Source organism: Aptenodytes forsteri, unplaced genomic scaffold, assembly GCF_000699145.1.
Source record: "Aptenodytes forsteri isolate BGI_AS27 unplaced genomic scaffold, ASM69914v1 Scaffold492, whole genome shotgun sequence".
NCBI classification, from domain to species: Eukaryota; Metazoa; Chordata; class Aves; order Sphenisciformes; family Spheniscidae; genus Aptenodytes; species Aptenodytes forsteri.
The window spans coordinates 1,360,539-1,374,238 of NW_008794172.1; the positions used below are offsets into that span (position 1 = coordinate 1,360,539).

The 13,700-nt window shown below is 39.3% G+C and overlaps 1 protein-coding gene across 2 annotated transcripts; it reads right to left on the minus strand.

Moving 5' to 3' along the window:
• Window positions 1–6,493: 6,493 nt before the first annotated feature.
• Window positions 6,494–13,528, minus strand: SOST (sclerostin). 2 transcript variants are annotated; one of them, XM_009283013.1, is made up of 3 exons: window positions 13,518–13,528; window positions 11,287–13,188; window positions 6,494–8,383 (listed from the first exon to the last, which is right to left on the minus strand). In XM_009283013.1, exons 2-3 carry the CDS (start codon window positions 11,504–11,506, stop codon window positions 7,962–7,964), a joined length of 642 nt encoding a protein of 213 aa, XP_009281288.1. In that variant the 5' UTR covers window positions 11,507–13,188; window positions 13,518–13,528; the 3' UTR covers window positions 6,494–7,961. The 2 variants fall into 2 exon arrangements, with proteins under 2 accessions (XP_009281288.1, XP_009281279.1); XM_009283004.2 differs by lacking the exon at window positions 13,518–13,528 and having other exon boundaries at window positions 11,287–13,268.
• Between the last annotated feature and the right edge of the window lie 172 nt (window positions 13,529–13,700).

The following is a 13,700-nucleotide window of genomic DNA, read 5'->3' on the forward strand; positions in this document are numbered from 1 at the left end:
ACCCATATTGGTTGCAGTTTTCTCTTGGACGTGGCTTTCTTCTTAGTTATGTTTTGTTTTAAAAGTTTCCTGGACCAGCTTCTCATCAGACTTGTGTGAGAGGTCTCACCGAACAGCCAGTTCCAAATATGTTTTTAGTATACCTGCCATTGCCCCAAAGACCACCCATAAACTTTCTATAATAAGTTAGGGGGTTTTACGTGAATGCCCTTAGGCATGTGTCATTTCCACTGCTCTTGAGCCTTCTATTTGCCTTCTAAATAGCAGAGCATTCTATATATATTAAAAGTTGTATTTTCACTGTTTGCAGAGAAATACAAGTAAATTCAAAGTCATTGGGTATAACGTCTGTATGTAACATGTACTTCAAAATAACAATGGTGTATTTCAGTAAATATAGGGTGATGGTACTGCTAACCAAGACAGAATTATATATTTGAGAGCTGTGTAGCTTAAAAGTAAATTGGACGTGAAATGAGTTTATTGCTCCTGCAGACTGTTTCTTCAGACTATGCTACAAATCAGTTGCATACACATCTGATGGCCACTTTGAGGTTCCAAGCATCCCAAAATAATGAAAAACTAGCTAAAATCCTTAAATTCTAGACAGACAGCATTTCCAACTAGAAGAAAGGGACATGCTTGAGGATACGATGCTTAAATTCTGACATTATGCCAGTTTTCCCAGTAAGGATATCCTATTCACTAATTCCTGTCACTGAACTATGCTCCATTGAATGCTTGCATTTATTAACACTTTTCACTCCACAAAGTACTATTGTTCTGTTCTTGCTGCAAGTGCAAGTCCAAAGAATAATCCTTATGACTGATTGTTAGCTCTTGATGCCATATTAGAGATGTTAATGACAAAACTAATTCTAGGAAAATGTATCTTTTAAAATTACTGGGCCTATTTTTGGCTCCTAGGAGGACCCTGGACACCTCTGATTTGAAGATTAATTTATTCAGAGGCCCATATTAATTGATGAGCAGGCTGAAATTTCACATGCATTTTCTCAAATCATTGGAAGTGTATGCAATTTTCTGTGTTCTCTCTCCCCTCAATAATGATTTCCTGATAGCGCTACTTTTGTTTCTAGACACGCAGAAATTCATCATGAGTGAAAAGTTTCTGGTTCTGAGCACCACCCTTTAATCTGAAGAACAATTTTAGAAGAAAACTATCACTTTTAAAACTAACTTCTCCTGATAATTTGACTAGAAAAAAAGAAGGCCCTGCAAATAGCAAAACCCTCCAAATGGGAGAGTAATTACCTTAAATTAAGCCTTATTTCTGGTTATAAAAAAAAAACCAAAACAAAACAACCACCCAATTCTAAAAGCATGTTGTGCAGACTGGAAGCATTAGAGTTAAATACTGGCCATTTTATAGTGAAAGGGAAGGAAATAGACAGGAGGAAGGAAGGAAGAAGAGATTAGAGAATCTGACAGATGTAAATAGTCTCAGAGGAGCCACTATGTCCCAAGGCCTCTCCTAAGGGAAGTTTTTACACCAAAGAATCTGGTAGCCTGAATGAAGAATGACATCACTTATTTATTTAGCCAGAGCTGAGACGTTTTCTTAAGACATTGAAATAACCTCATGCCACAAGCATTAAATTGTTGGCAAAGTGATAAAGATATCTGTTTAATTTAGGGGCTTGATAACCACAAAATAAATACACTTTTATTCCTTGGTTTGAGAGTATATTTAAATTGCCTGGAAAGCCACGAACAAGAAAGCTTGAGTCTAACGGTTAATACTACAAACAGCCTGATGTGGCAGTCTTCAGCAGGGAGGTGCATGACTTTGGACTTGTAACTCAATGAAGGAGTTGGGGCTGCTTCCCTTTGAGATGCAAATGATGGCATTACCCTTACGGACACCAAGCACAGATCAATGTTACCATATCCTGAGTGCTGTACAAATTCATAAGAAAGGGACAATTTCAATCTAAAGTGCTAGTGCCAAAGTGTCATGACAACCCCACCTAGATCAGTTAGAATCTGAGTAGCCAATATGAGGCAAAAAAGTGATTCACATCACACACTGGATGTTCATGGCACCAGCGTGAACCAGTCAGCCCCTGGTAGCACCAGGGAGAAGCAGGGCTGGGATGGATTACAAGCTTAGATACTAAAGTGTTCAAAAGCTGAGTGGTGTGGTTGATACATTAGAGGGAATGGATGCCGTCCAGAGGGACCTTGACAGGCTAGAGGGGTAGGCCCATGTGAACTTCATGAAGTTCAACAAGGCCAAGTGCAAGGTCCTGCACCTGGGTTGAGGCAATCGCAGACAAACTGGCTGGGCAATGAGTGGATTGCGAGCAGCCCTGCAGAGAAAGACTTGGGGATATTAGTGGATGAAAAACTGAATATGAGCTGACAACGTGCACTCGCAGCCCAGAAAGCCTGGGCTGCATCAAAAGAAGTGTGGCCAACAGGTCAAGGGAGGGGATTCTGCCCCTCCACTCCACTCTCATGAGACCCCACCTGGAGTACTGCATTCAGCTCTGCGGGGCCCAGCGTAAGAAAGACATGGGCCTCCTTGAGTGGGTCCAGAGGAGGGTCACGAAGATGATCGGGGGCCTGGAGCACCTTTCCTATGAGGACAGGCTGAGAGAGTTGTGATTGTTTAGCCTAGAGAAGACAAGGCTCCAGGGAGACCTTATAGCGGCCTTCCGGTACTTAAAGGGGGCCTACAGAAAAGATGGGGAGGGACTCTTTATCAGGGAGTCTAGTGACAGGATGAGGGGCAATGGTTTTAAACTGAAAGAGGGTACACTTAGGTTAGGTATTAGGAAGAAATTCTTTACTGTGAGGGTGGTGAGATACTGGAACAGGTTGCCCAGAGAAGTTGTGGATGCCCCCTCCCTGGAACTGTTCAATTTAGCCGTACATTGTGATGCGGTAGAGGTGAGATAATGTTTTGAAGATTGTCTTTGTGTTCTTTATACTTTTATTTCAGAATTAGCAGGGCTTGTGCTGATGAGTTTTACCTCTACTCAGGTTTTACTGATTAGTTTTATTATCCTCTTTTCACAGTAATAACTTGTCCTCATAAGAGAGCAGTGAGAGCTTTTAGGATTAAAAGAAATAGCTAGTTAATGATACAGTGTCAGGAATGGTTAACGGAGCCAGAAGAATCAGCATTACTTCCTTCCCTTTGGGCTTCAGGCACAGTACGTTTATTATACTCTAGTGAGAATAAAATTCATTGTGGCATCAAAAAAGACAGAAAAGCACCATATTCCTAATTCAATGAAAAGACAACAAGGCATCATGACCCTTGTCCATGAAACACTGCAGCTTGATGTTACAACTCTCCAACATTCAGTGTAAAAACCGTTCCCACAATTCTGGGAACAGAAGAGAAATGTCCATCCCTTTGTATATAACTGGAAAAAACTTTGTGCAGAATTGTCCTTTGATGGCTTTAAGACTGAAAGGGGAGCAGTTGTACTATTTTGTGTAACTGAATAACATCAGCTGTGTTTGTTGCAAGTTCTGCAACTTGTACTGGCTTTATTTTAAACTGTGAGTTATTTTAAAGGTGGACTTCCCTTACTTGCCTATCAAGGGGAGTTTCAGTTTATTCAAATTTCAGGTTACAACTGCACAGTATGTTCAATCCCAACTCAAGCTACATATAAATATGTTCTATGTTAATTTAAGACTTTTGAGCCTGTTTACTATAGAAAAGTTGTTCTGTGCACCCATATACTGCACTAATTTGAGTGAAACAAGCTAATTATAAGTTGATGTCATATGGCTAAAAAAATACATGTTTATTCTTTCTGTATTTCATGATGCTGACTTTCTCAACCACATTTGCAGAACACACACAATATGTGTTTTCTGGGCCTAGGGCCTCACTGGATAAAGTTATGTTCTTTATTGTGCAATTTGTAATTAAAAAGTTGAACCTCATGCAAAATCTTTGGGACCTTGTGGATACCAGCAGGCTGTTTGTGCTGCCTGTAAGTTTATTTTTCACTGAATAATAGCAGAATTGTATTTTTGCCAGAAAAAGAAATAAAGTAGGCACACTGACTATTTTTTGTAAGTCAGTGAGTATATTGTAGAGAATGTGCCATGGTTTGTTGTCTACACAAGTTGGAAATAAAAATGGGGGACAAATGAATGTTCAAAGCTGATGGAGAAATCATGAATCCTGTCTGAAAAAAGCAACTTGATTGTTTTTCTGTGGACTACCCATTATGACAGTTCAGTTGCTGACAGGCAGCTGTCTCCAGCCAAGTGAAGGTAAATTCAGTGACCTGTTACTACTTACAGTTCAGTAGCACCTACACTACGTACCATTGTGCTATTTTATTGCAAAAATTACAATGAAGAAATTCGCTCTTGCCTGAAGAGTTTATAGTCCTGACGAAAAACTATTTAATGCTTCTGTAAAAGGAGCGCCCAGCAGGTCTCTGCCCCTTACAAAGCCCCTTTGGAGTATTTGTTACTCTGAAAGAGCCTGTTGCATGTATGCCTTGTGTCTAGTAATGTTTCACTGATGTAAGGACAATCTATAAAGTCGCTCTGTTTTCAGTTATTTCCTCTGTGTACAGTAGCAACCTTTTTTCTTCAGAAAGAACTGGAAGTGTATAGATTTGGTGTGGAAGACAAACTGAAATTTCCTGCAGACCCTCATTCCCAAACCCCCAGTTAGAGATGGCATCTCCTCTGTACAGCATGTCCCTTAAGTCGTAAATAAAGCTTTCAGCAAACACTGACATAGTTTATTAGACCAGTAAGTCACTCTCTAAATTTCTGTGTTGTTCTAGAGCCCTACTAACAGCTGTAAGTAATATGTACTAATCTGAGGCTAAAATCACGTACACCTTTATTAGAGATTAAAAAAAAAAAAAAGTGTGAAAACCAACCAACCAACCAACCCAAATGCTCTGTTTGAAAAGAACCCACATTTGAGGGGGGGATGTAGCCGTCTACCTCTGTGAAACATCCCACATTTTGATTTTTCCAGCTGTTTGCAGAACACTACTATTTCCCATTCCTCTCTTGATAACATAAATTGCAAAAGAGGTGGTTGGAGGGGACTGTTTCAGGAGTAAGGTTACAGAAGACTAAGCATATCTGCAGACTGCTCATCTAATCCACTTTTAACGTGTGGTAAGAAACCAGTGAGAAGCAACTGTAAACAGGATGGGCGTTGAGAGGAAACGTAGTAGTATAAGTAAGTGCCTCAGGACTCCCTGTCCATTGGTGTTCTTGTAAAAGCTTTTATAACATGCAAAGAACCAATCGTTACATTGTAAGTCAGAAAACTGCAGGATTCTGAATGGCAGCGTAACAGCAGGAAACTTTTGCACTTTTGGTAGAAGAGAACTGTGTGGGAGGATTGGGGTTTTTTTTGGAAGAGTACGTCTTCAAGGTGAAACATTTGGGAGAAAGGTATTACTGGTTTACCTGCAGCAGGTCCTATACTTCTGAACTGCCTGGAATCCAGCATGAAGTCTCAGATGAAGTGGAGTAAGTCTCTTTCACTGGCTTATCACAGCATTTTAAAAACAATATTCTAGTAACTTTAGATGCCAGTGAGACTGTGGAATAGCTTTTCAGAGGAACTGAACTGCTTTTCTTACTTAAGAAGCACTTGCAGGTGTTCATGCTGGTTTCTAAAAATCAAGCCCCAAGTGCCAAATTCATAAAGTCAAAGATAAGTCTGAAAAATGTTGTCACAGGTATGACAACTGTTTGTATTATGTTTTTATATGAGGTATCAACTAATAGTAGTGAAAGGACACCTTATCTACTGGCTGTCTTGAAAAAGCTGTTAATCTTTACAGCTGTATTACACTATGTGCAGTCCAAGCTCAGTTTTCCCTGACTTCATTGGAAAATGTCTTTGTTTCTTAAAGAACATGGCCTTATAAATGAAAATGGGCACAGGTCTACAATATCAAATTGTTAAAAATTTAACTGTTGCTTGGCAGCACTTGCAAGGGGATTCCACAGTTCTTTTTTTTCAATGAGAGAAATCTGAAACAATCAGATTTCAATCAAGAAATCTTGATCGACAGTTCACAGACTTCTTGTTTTCTTTGGTGGCTTTATCAGGTTGTGAACATATGAATCAGGAAATGTCACTGGGAGTAGGAGGGAAACTGAAATTGGCTGAGTTTTTCTTCCCCAGGGGAAGTAGAAATGAGAATACTGAAATAGTTCTGAGCTGCACATCTGCACAGGAAGACTTTTTCCATGAGAAATGTCGTGCATTGGAGCACGAAGATTCAGGATGGAGTTTCTTTAGATGTGTGGGTTATTGACTGAGAATTAAGGACCCTGATACCCTCTATCACAGAAATTGGAGTCGACACCCTGACTGTTCTGTAATTCACTGGCTTTGCAGCAAATGAGCTTTATACTATAGCTGAAAATCAATGAGTCTTCCTATAATTAATCATTGTTTCTACTTTATTAACAATGTATTTAAAATTAAAAATAACAGACTAATATTTTTAAAGCATTATTACTTTCTCATTCTCTACAAGGAAAAACATTGCATAAATAATTTCTGAGAAAAAAAATAAATATGTAATTCACTTTCTGAAACAATATCTTTTCTCTCTAGGTTCTGTTCCCACATAAAATAATTGCAAAATCTATCAACATTGCAAATTTCCATAGTTTATATGACTTCAGCATAAACTCTACATAGAAAATAAGAACAGTGAGGAACTGTCTTCATCCCAAACTGTGTTCATCTGATACTAGGCTTAGCACTTCTACAGGATATATACAGCATGTGACGATTCACTTTCTAATAATATTCTTTAATGTTAAAAACACAAACATTAGTCTGAATGTTGAGAAGCTAAGTAAAGGAAAGTTGCTGTCAAACTAAAGACTTACCAAAGCTGCACACACCAAAGACTTGTCTAGAGGAATTAATGACTTTAAAATTAGCAGAGGCTCACTTTTAATGCAGAACCAGCACCTTACTTACAGAACTTGGCTTGCACAGTCTTAGCACTACAAAGTGTGTGGCCAGATAATCCAAACTCTACAGAATAGAAAAAGTAAATTGAGATATCTAAGCTGATACTAAAGTCAATTGTGTTCTAGGAAATAAGGAATAATCAGTATCTTTTATGTTAAATTATGCATATCATTAGCTGTTTACAGGACAAACATCAGTGAGGTTATCTGGTTTGAGACGAGCATCTATTTCATAAATCTGCTCCACTTAGTGGAATTTGTTTAATTGTTCCTGAAACAAATCATTGTCCCTAAAACAAGTATGGTTTTAGTTGTCAAATCTCAGTTTTTGAATCTGTTGAACCTACAGTCTTTTAATCAAAAGTATGAAATAGCTTTGTCACACTTTTGAGAACACGAGTGCCATATTTTGATTTTTGTGTTTTAGAGGAAACAACTGGAGCATGAGGACATCTCACAGGATGTTAATTTCCCAACAATTTGACTTCAGTCACCATAACTGTTGAAATCCCTGCTATCACTAACTTTCTACAACTCATTCAGAGAGCGGTAACTCTGCTGGTGCTTCCTTAATCACATGTTTGTCCTGCATCATGGCACTTATAAAAGTGGGAAAGGGATCTCAGTGTTCTTTTCACATAACATGAGTAGAACAACTTCTAACAAAGTGTGATTGTTGCCGTAACAGCTTCACTTCCCTCTGCATTCCTACTTGTACAAGCCACATGACCTCACATGAATCTCCAAGGTGTACCTGTCCTTTCAGACTGAATTTAGGTGTTGCTCCCTCCAGCTCGGCTTATCTCATTCTCTTATCAGACCATAACTGCTACAATCTGACAGATTTTTTTGACTATGTGAGCCTTGGACCCAGCTTAGCAGAAGGAATTGGAACCTACTGCAGTCAGAATGTCATGCTGTGGCCTGTGAGTGCCATTTGATGTTTTGTAAAACATCCAGAGCTGCTAGGCAGTATCACTCAGAGCCACCTTCTAATAAGCATTTTCTAACTCATGCTGGTTAGATTTGCTGCTCCTGGCTCTGGAGAGACGGGGCTTCTTGTTCTTCTGAGGCCTGACAGTTTCCTTTCCAAAGTCCTTCAGCTCAGACTGGTTGTGGTAGCGAGTGTAGCGCTTGCATTTGCAGGATGTGACAGCTCGGAATTTGTAAGTCCGAGTCTCTTCCTCGGGACAAGCCATCTGGATGCGCTGCATGCGAGTGTGAGCAGGAATGCAGCGATAATCCAGGGCATTCTGACGCCACCACTTCCCTCTACCAATAGAGTTGGGAAGGAGGTGCGAAGGGACACATTGACCAGAGCAGACCAGTTCCTTGACAGGCTTGATGCTGCGGCAAGGCCCTTCTGTGACATAGCGGGTGGTTCGCATTTCTCTGCAGCTGAAGTCGGAAGCATCTGCAAACAAGAAACATTAATTACTGACTACTTTCTTCCCCATCCTTGAGAAAGCACTTTTTTGTTTCTGTAGCAGATATCTAGCTCTGAGCTAGATACAAGCTGGACATCTTCAGTGGCAGATTTTGGGAAGACTATCTCCAAAGACTCACTCGTGCAGCTTCTGAATATCTGGCTACACTAGTCATGAGACCCTTGAATAACAATATACAAATTGATGGACAAAATCCTTCTCTTGCCACTAGGTAAATTCCATGTCAGGGTTCTGCAGGTGGGCAGTGCAGCTTCTGAAGTGTAACCCCAGCAGCAGCGGTTACCTCATGGGAAATTTTGATGGGATTCTCCTGGCTTCATTTACCTGTGGGCAAAACCTTCCCCCATTGCTCTAGTTTGTTGACTTCAGAGGTTGACTCCAGATTTAAATTCTTTTGCAACAAAGAAAGTGTTCCTTAAGTGATTTTTAACTAGCATAATGTGTTCCAGATTAGGGAAATCAGCAGGTAACAACAGTGCTAAGAAATTCCCACTCTTCAGGCACTAGGTTTTCCAAGTTTACTGCTCTCTGTGATAATCCCATTTGTCCCATATAACTTCCTTCAGACAGCTAGAGGCATCTTCTGGCTGATTAGGAACCTTACAGTGGTTCTTTTTCCCCCTTTTTCTCAATGGACAGCTATAGGCAAATGAAACATTAGGAAAGACAAGATTTTTTAGCATTAAGGATTTAGAAAAACTTTCCAATTGTAGGAACAGACTTTTTCCGAAGGCGTCTCTTTTGCCAAATGACATGCTTGGCTAATTGGCTTGTTTGGAAGACACAGAATTTGATTTTTGAGGGTGTTTATCAAAGAACTTCATCTAGATAAACACATGCTAATGTTCTCTTAGTCAAAAGGATCGTCTTAACTCAGGAACGCTACTTGTGGTGGAAATCCTCAAAGGCCAGCTTACAAATAGAAGGCTGTGTCTGTTAGACCCATTCTCCTTGCTGTGCACAAGGTGGTTCCCTTCTTAGAGGGAATTCTCTATTCCCTCAATAGAGAATTCTGACCCTGAGTCATTAGTGATAGAACAGTATTTGTACAGATATTTTAATTTTTGTTTTTCCTGTGAAGTACAGAAACATGATTTTTAGTGCTCAGGTTTATATTTATCAAAGTACAGCTAGCAAGATTTCATTTTTTAAAAGTTTTAAGGACCGCATTAATGAAATGAAACAATCCTTGTCATAATGCTGTGACAAAAATGCTGACAACTGAAGTCCACGTGCACTTAGTCTTATCCTCCCAAGTTCCATACACATTTAAGGAAATTATGTCTGTCTATGTAAAAAATAATGCTCTGAATCAGGTGTGTTGTACCACCATAGCACATAGGCAGATACAGTTAAATATATGGGCATTTGTCTCAGCTATATAGGTTTATTTTCTGAGCATGTATGTCCTGTCCTGTATGTGTGCAGGTTCCACATACTGCAAAATTATTCATGGTCTGGTGCAACGTCATGTGTCCTGGGAAGGTCTCGCCACTTTCGATCATCAGTTTGATTCTTTGTGTTAAAGATGTTAAAATAAGTATGCAAGACCATTTTATATCTCAAATAACTGTCCAGTCTCCTTCACTCTCTCTTTCTTAAGTAAATGTCCTTCAAAAAATATGCACACATCAGTGGGACATGTGGGATTCCCCCCAGTTGATGTCAGAGTAGTAAGAGGCTAAAAAATGAAGGTATTCAGATGTAACAACAAAACCAACCTGCCTTGACCTGGTGGGTGGTGGGGCTGCCTGTGAGAAGCAGGGTGCTCCCACTTTTAGGGATTTAAGACCTTTATAAAGTCGCACTCTCAAAAACATGACTTCATTTTTTTTTCTTTTAAAATATTGTTAATGCTATGGTTTTAAACACCTTAACTGACAGCTGCAGCAGAAAAACACAATTCCCTTCCAGTTGTCCCCAGAAAAAGAAGGCTAGCTCAGATCTGCAGTGCACGATGGTGGAAACTGTAAGTTTGACTTGTTGCTACATGGATTTGGTAGCCAAATGTGTCACTCTGGAGGATCAAGTTTGCCCTATTTGCCAGTAGAACGCTTCTTTAGAACTACCTTTCTCTGGTGCTAACTCCCCATATTCCATCTCTTCTCACAAAGCTTGTGTTTTGCATCATTGCTAATGTTAGACATTTGGCCAAATGCAGTGACAATATGTTATGAAGTATGTCAGTGCTGTTGAAGTAGCCAAACTGATTCCAAGATTGCACACCTCTGCAAAATAGAGTCCCCTCCAATTCATTTGGGCATGAATTCCCCTTGGGAATGCTTTAACTGTTCATAACAGCTTTTTTTGGCTGCTGGAATCTGGCTGAAAATCTGGCTGTTGACAAAGGACAGTGAGCAGCACACTTCTCTCATCTAGCTGAATACAAGCTCCATGTGCCATTGTTCCTGTATAAGCTTAGACAACACTAGTGTGACTCTTTCTAAATATTAAGAATTTATATTATCTCCACTGTCAACCCATTGCCCTATCCTAACATCAAAGAGAGAAAGATGACTAATGGTATTTCCTCACAGTGCTTGCAAGCACAAAACACAGAGAAATTTAAGTAGTATCTTCTACAGGTTTTATGTATTGGAGTTGTGTCTGCAGAGAGCAGCTGGGCAGAATAGGAATGCATATTGTAGTACTTAAGGATCGTTCAACAGATAGACTATGTTTTTCATCAGTAAACTCCCTTCTAATGTTTACACTGACAGTTCTTCAACAGTAGATGTAACTCCCTATCACTTACAGCATTAGGTCCACACCTGAAGGTTTTAATAAACAAACATATATGATAACAAGTATTCTTTTACAAACTGTCTATTAGGGTCCAAAACAGTTATAATGATGTTATTTTTCTTACCGTTAGGGTCTGGAGCTTGTGGTATGTGTCTTCCTCCATGCTTTGCCTGGTTCATTGTGTTGTTGTTGCTGAAAGTCTGCTCCATTGGTGTTTCTGTATTTTCAGTGATCTCAGGAATGATTTCAGTAGCATCATTTTTAAACATCTGCCACCCTTCCACAGATCGAAATGCAATTTGTATTAAGACACAGACAGAGCACACAGCCCAAGAGATCTGCATGGTGGCAGCTCACAGATTAGCTTTTCAGCACCCTGACAGTCTCAGATCCCAGGCAAAGGCACATTATTCCCCTTTTTTAAATCCTTTTTAGAACCAAGCCAGCCAATGACTATACAAAGTGGGAAGGGCCAGACAACTCATTCATCTCAGCTTTTGTCAGTATGAAATAAAATGGGTGTGTGGGGGTGGGTTAGTGACAATATTCTACAACTTCTATGTAAAAACTTCTCATATGCACTTCAGCTTCATTTTTGTGCCTGGCAATAATGGTGATTGACAAGACTAGGATGAATTGCAACCTGACAAGTCTTTCTGCAGTTTTTTCTAACAATGTTATGATTAAAACCTGCTTCTACCTCCATATTTGAATCTTTGGCTATTGTCTTTTCCAAAGGTTTTTCAGACTTTTTATTTTTACTGTTGTTCTTCCTCTTCCCCCCTGCCCCCAGTATAAATTAAGCAAATCTAGAAACCATAGCTCAGTAGTTACGCTTTTCAGTCTCTGCAGGCAAATGATTGGGGGGGGTAGCTTTTTTTTCCCATTACAAAACAAGGAGTTCCACATTTTATTTCACAAAGGTACTGGAAGAAACAGGAAAGAGCTTCTTTTCAAAATGAGAAATTGTTTTGTTCAGTTTTCCTTAAAAAATAGGCTACTTGGAATATGTTAGGGTAAACAGCCAGGCTGTTGTACATCATGCTTTTTGATGTGCTCTTTCTGACATTTTTATCACTTTAAAAAAAAGCATTTGCTTTAAATTCATTGCATACTACTACTTCTGCTGACATTCTGTGCAATTGTTGAATATAGGACATTTACTTATTTTAAACACAAGAACATGACCAGACTGATTTCCATTCATGATGCAACCAACAAAAATAATTGATGATCTTATGTCTAGGGCACCTATGCCCAGGACGTATTAATGTGTCATGTTTTAAAATCTCATCTATGGTATTCTTCTTCCTCGCAAAAATAAGATGATAGTGGTGATAGTTGCATCATTTCTTTGTCTCAAGACCACAAATGCTTTCAAGTTATTTGCAAATGATATCAGGCTAAATACATTAATCGGAAAGCATCTCAGCTTTTAGTAAGGTTAGATACTACATTGAGCTAATGAATGCAAAATGTTTGCTTAAAGCACTAGAGGGACACCCATACGTGTTACTGCAATGTTTGTCACATACATCCTCATAAAAATATTTCATGGAAAAGAGATTCAAAAGTGATTCACTGTCTGACTTGTCCATACTACTGTAAGACTCATTACCTAAGGCTTGCATTCCATTCTGACAATTCCTCTGCCCTGGCATGGAAAACAGGTGTCACCAAATTTAAAGTGGAGGTGTATTCTCTCTTGGTGTGACCTTGATGATAAATCATAGATTTAAACAACAGCAATGAACCGAGGACATTTCACCTCTTCAGCCTTACACATACACAGAGACACACACAGCAGATGCACTAGCGGTACTGAGTTTCAATGGTCCTTTCCTAAAATAACAGCATCTGAAATATATTGTGACATGCTTTCTCTCCTACCCTTTCTCTCTGCCCAAAATTATAGAGATTAGCATTCTCAGAAGAGCCCTCCTTTCCAAATATTCCAAAGAATCTCTAAAAGCAATCGTGCATTGTGTTGCATACAACCGTGTGCCCTTACTGTCTGTTCCCTTTCCTCCAGCCCACATCTTATGCATCCTACCATCTCAGAAATTACTCTGTTTTTATGGAGAGATACAACACACTATTTTCTTTTTGCAAGGGTTTTTTTTTTTCTCCACAGGCCCACATCTTATGCATCCTACCATCTCAGAAATTACTCTGTTTTTATGGAGAGATACAACACACTATTTTCTTTTTGCAAGGGTTTTTTTTTTCTCCACAGCCAGTCAGAGTATCATTCTTTAATAGAGACTGTTGTCACATAATTTGCCTCAGATGTGCTGATTCCTTTTTCCCTATAATCAGCAGCAGCAGCACTGATTATCTTTCATTAATAACTACCTCCTTTACTCAAAGTAGTTAATGATGGTCTCACAAATACAGGAAACCCAAACACTCAGCCATCGCAAACATTTTTTCCAAGCATAATTTTTCTCAGTTATGAGTAAGTCTATTTTTGACTTAGAGCTACAGGTGAAATCTATTCAACAGCAAGGGTGAAATCTATTCAACAGCAAGGGATAC